The following is a 5,000-nucleotide window of genomic DNA, read 5'->3' as shown; positions in this document are numbered from 1 at the left end:
TTGCTTGCTCTTTTCTTTCTTTCTTTCTTTCTTTCTTTCTTTCTTTCTTTCTTTCTTTCTTTCTTTCTTTCTTTCTTTCTTTCTTTCTTTCTTTCCCTCTTTTTATGCTTTATTTCTCTTTTTTTTCTCTTTTTTGCCTCTTTTTAGGCCTCCTATCCCACACTTTACGGTCTAAATGATGTTCCCCTGTTTCTCATTCTCTCTTTCCTCAGAGTTTGGAGAGGTTGACTGAGCGCTGTGAAAGCGCCCTCTCTCTTTTGGAAGATGCACTGCAGTCTATGGAGAAGGAGCCTCTGCCAGCCTGCATCAAGGTAGGCTACTAGAGGTCGATTTTTCTCTCTGTGTACTGTCACATCCTTCTACAAGTGTAAGTTAAAGTCTGTCCTATTTTAGGACATTGCGAAAACAAGACACAGCATTCAAACTCAGATACCCCGGTCATAGGGGATGGAAGAGTGAGTTAAACAGTCATAGTGACCACTTGTTTTGGTCAGAAAATAGGAACCTTTGACTATAAATTTCTTGACAGTTCAATAGAACTCCCTTTCAAGCTGTTTGGAATCATCCTCCAAATTCGCTTAAATACAGGCAAAATAACAGCTTGCTTGAACATCCACTCCCCAAGAGCAGTAGCTGGAAACTGCAGAAGACATACAGTAAGTCCAGCAGATACGTAACTAGTTACAAAGGAACTCAAATTTTTTACGACAGCCTTTCCATGACAAGTTGGGATCCTTTGAACACACACCTTACACAAGCTGACGTCAGTGTTCACCCTGCGCTTAAAGGATTTTATGACTTGACTCCCACTTCGTTTAATTGCTTTCAGATGGTAGACCCTTCCCACATATGTGAAAACACAGAGTGAAAGGTGTTAGGTGAAGTATTTAGAAGTGTATTTTCAGGGGGGAAAAAGGGCCTCTTTTCGTACTTAAACCATTTTCCAAACTGACGGTAAACCAGATGTAATGGAAGTTAGTTCCGGACTTAAGAGATCTTAAACTGTATACCTGAAACCAGGAATGCGACAGAGGAATCTTTTATAGTAGATATATACTGTCAATTTAACCCATTAATGCATGCCGTACCATCTGTGGTACAATGCAAGATATGCAAAATTCACACAAGATATGCAAAATTCAAATACAGACACACAATGACCACAGTAACAAGGCACGTTTGAGCTTTATCTGAAATGCTTTGAGACATGCATGTACTAACACACATTACGCATGCACACATTGCACACACACTTGTCTATTAGATCGCTCTCCTATCTTCTCCTTCAATGTAGGACATCATGCCTATGTGGAAAATCTAATTTGCTCAAATTAAGTATAATTCAGGGATGGGAAATAGCAGACTCAGCTGTGTCAGAGAGATGTGAGCAATGTGAGTGAGTGAGTGAGTGTGTGTGTGTGTGTGTGTGTGTGTGTGTGTGTGTGTGTGTGTGTGTGTGTGTGTGTGTGTGTGTGTGTGTGTGTGTGTGTGTGTGTGTGTGTGTGTGTGTTTGTGTGTGTGTGTGTGTGTGTGTGTGTGTGTGTGTGTGTGTGTGTACGCACTCATACCCGCATATGTATGTGTGTCGCGATATCGAGTAAGCATGGTGACATTCCCACAGGCCTGAGAACAGCCACATCTTGTTCCTCCCTTGCCTCACGCCACTAAATCACATGAGCACCAAACCTAATCAATTACAGCACTGTGGCTGACCCTGGATCAGTAGCACCAACTGCCCTAACAGGAGCTCAACAGCAAGGTGAAGGTGAAGCGAAAGCACACTGATAAACTAAGTTTCCATTCATTTGAACACTTAATTTACAGAATTACAGAATTAACCTGACATGGACTAGCTCCACCATCTTGAGCTGAACCATAAGGCGAAGAGACCCCACTCATAAACTAACTGAGTCTTCATTCATGTACACCAGAAATTAGCTGGATGGTTGGCTGGCAGTCCTGTAAGGAAGTATCTACTTATGGAGACTACATAAGGTCTAGATGTGGGTCAAACACACACTGGGGTTTTCCTGTCAATTACAATATTGCCTGACCTTGGATCAGGAACACGACCACATGTTGTAGCCCTCTCAGGAAGAACAGATTGCCAGTGGTCCCTGTCCCATATACTGAAAAACCTTAGCTACGTCACAACAACGTCGTTATGACATTGCCACGAGTCTTAATCGACCGATTAAGACATGGTCTTTTTTAAAATCTTAACACTTTTGAAAAGAATGCAAGGTAATTGTGTGTATTGATTTGCAGAAAGTTTCGAGGCTTAGAATTATTATTTTAACCACCTTGATAGGCAGTTGTGAAATATGATTGTTATGCTTTGTAATAATGTCATATAACTTTTTTTGTGACCTAACAGTTTCACAAAATGTCAATATGGTCATAGCCCATTGAGGGTGGCAACACAAATCCTGAAATGTTCTTTATGACTTCAGGAACTGCAGAAAGTAATTGTACATCACACATCCACCTGGAAGTGGATGGAAAATGGAAAATGGCCTATGGAAAATGGCCAGCGGTTAGTGAATCTGTTCAAAGCCTGGACCACCAGAGTAGATTCAGTGCACGACAGGAAGAATATGATATGTCTTTAGAAAAAAGAGGGCCGGATTAAGGAATAAAGTGTCCCTGAGATCCAAACATTTTCTTAAACATTCCCACTTTCATTCTTGTTTGTTTAACCTCACAAAAGTACAGTAGACATCCTGTTATACGAGCTCCCTTGGGCAAGGGCTGGGAGCAGGGCTTTTGAAATGGGGGGTGTGACACGGGACTGAATCACCTCAACAGGGCCCCACATACAGGGTTTTTGGTCCCACATATCAGATATTTGTTGTTGCATATTAATTATTGTGGCCATGGCCTAATGCAGGGGTGTCAAACTCAAATTGACAGAGGGCCAAAATCAAAATCTGGAACGAAGTCGCGGGCCGAACTCAGCAATTATTTTTAAAGATGGATTAAAATTGTGTATGCATGCACTTCATACTCCTAGTTAAATTTCACATAAACTCTTTCCCATCATATTTGTCTGTTCAAATGTATCTGCACATCCTGTGATGCAACAAGTTTCATGTTCAAGTTGTGTTACGCTATACATTAATGGTGTATGTGGGCCAATAATTCACATTTGAAATGATCTCGCGGGCCGAATAAAATGGCTCTGCGGGCCAAATTTGGCCCCCGGGCCTGAGTTTGACATCCCTGTTCTAATGGTTAGGGAGGTGGTATTATCATCAGGGGGTTGCAGGATCGAATCCCACCCTTAACTCTCCCCGCACACCCCCATCCATGTCTGAAGTGTCATTGAGCAAGGCACCTAAGCCCACACTGCTATAATAATAACATGGTATTAGCCTTTTTTTATCAGCAGTGATATGCGCACAGATTTTGCACAAAAAAAATAGCTGTGGGCAGGACCATGGTGGAGAGCGGGGCGCCAGAGGGGGCTATGTGGTACCTGTCATTGTAGGACCGTCCTCTTAATGCAGATGGAGTCACCAGCGGGCCAAATCACTATTTGCTGGAAACACTCAACTACATTGTAACAACATATTGCTATGACATTACTGAGAGAGAAAAGCAATAGATTAATACATAGCCATTGCAGTTTTGATGACAGAAAGGTTATATATAGGCTCTGCGCTAAGGGGTTTATGTACCTACGGTACCTGTATTCTATTTGCTGTGGAGTTGAAGGTGAAAGTTTGGCCATATATCGGCAGGAAACTTCACCATGCAATCACTTCCGGTTCATAAAGTAGAAGATGTGATGTTACGCATGGCAATTAACTGCCACAGTTTCATGGGTCTTGTTCACTTCTTGCTGGAGTTCCTCTCTTCATCTCTTCAGCTCTTGGGGGCAGTTGTGGCCTAGTGGTTAGAGAGTTGGTCTTTCAATCTAGGGGTTGCAGGTTCGAATCCCCCCTGACCTCTCCCTACATCTCCATCCATGGCTGAAGTGCCCTTGAGCAAGGCACCTAACCCCACATTGCTCCAGGGACTGTAACCAATACCCTGAAAAATAATAACTGTAAGTCGCTTTGAATAAAATGAAAGCGTCAGCTAAGTGCAATGTAATGTAATGTAATGTAATCTCACCTCTCCCCCCTCTGCACCCAGACTGTCACCGCAAGTGTGGACAAGCACCGGCAGCTTATGACGAGCGTCCTGGCTGACCAACGGCTGACTGAATTGCAGTGCAGAGGAGGGGCATGGCTCGCCGGGCTGTCTAATGGGACATCAGGACTGGCACAAAAGTCACCGGATTGCAGGTATATGAATATTTGTGTCCGTGTGCGTGCTTGTGTGTCTGCAAACTGTGCTTGTGTAACAGACACAGACAGTTGTGTTTTTTCATCAGTCTTTTATTCTGAAGAAGAAGTATAAAGACATTGTTGAGGACGGGCTGAAAACGTAGAGGGCATTTCCAAAACAAACTGAAAGAGACCAGCGCCTCGATCCCATAACTACCTGCGTTCTTACTGTTAAGAGCCAGCACAGTATTTTCCAACTAATACACACAGTAGCAAGTGCAAGAAAATAAACCTGGTACTCTTGTAAGGGGACATTTTACTGTGCACGTATGCTTCCTTGTATATAAATCACAAATGATCTGTGCACATTATGTATGGCCCGAATCAGCATTAGAATAAGCCACTGAAATGTTGTCTCTTCTTTTACATACAGTATGAAGAATGTGTCTCAACATTCATTACTTGATTGGAGATTATACATGATTTAGTAATGTTTTACAAAAGATAAACCTGTTAACCTTAGGGACTGTTTAAAAAAAAAAATTGAGGTTTTGCACAACGTCTACTTAAATGGTTTCTATGCCCGAATATTTTGACCTATCATGAAGTAGCTGGTACTATTTGAAAGTAGAGTCTCAGTAGAATCCACTTGAAGTGACAGAAGCACTTACAGGGGTTGGAACATCTTTTTCTGAAAAGCAGCTATAGAAACCCTTGGAAATTACT

General features: G+C 42.2%; 1 protein-coding gene across 1 annotated transcript in view; it reads left to right on the top strand.

The window, feature by feature from the left end:
* arhgef40 (Rho guanine nucleotide exchange factor (GEF) 40) overlaps positions 1-5,000 on the top strand; it is an 87,557-nt gene that overhangs the window by 47,437 nt on the left and 35,120 nt on the right. The window contains exons 14-15 of the mRNA XM_063186522.1: positions 213-311; positions 4,141-4,292. Coding sequence (XP_063042592.1) covers positions 213-311; positions 4,141-4,292 — 251 coding nt within the window. The remainder of the gene's footprint in view (positions 1-212; positions 312-4,140; positions 4,293-5,000) is intronic.

Source organism: Engraulis encrasicolus, chromosome 21 (assembly GCF_034702125.1).
Source record: "Engraulis encrasicolus isolate BLACKSEA-1 chromosome 21, IST_EnEncr_1.0, whole genome shotgun sequence".
Lineage (NCBI taxonomy): Eukaryota > Metazoa > Chordata > Actinopteri > Clupeiformes > Engraulidae > Engraulis > Engraulis encrasicolus.
Note: the sequence above shows the minus strand (reverse complement) of the source record. Positions and strands in the feature narration are given on the sequence as shown.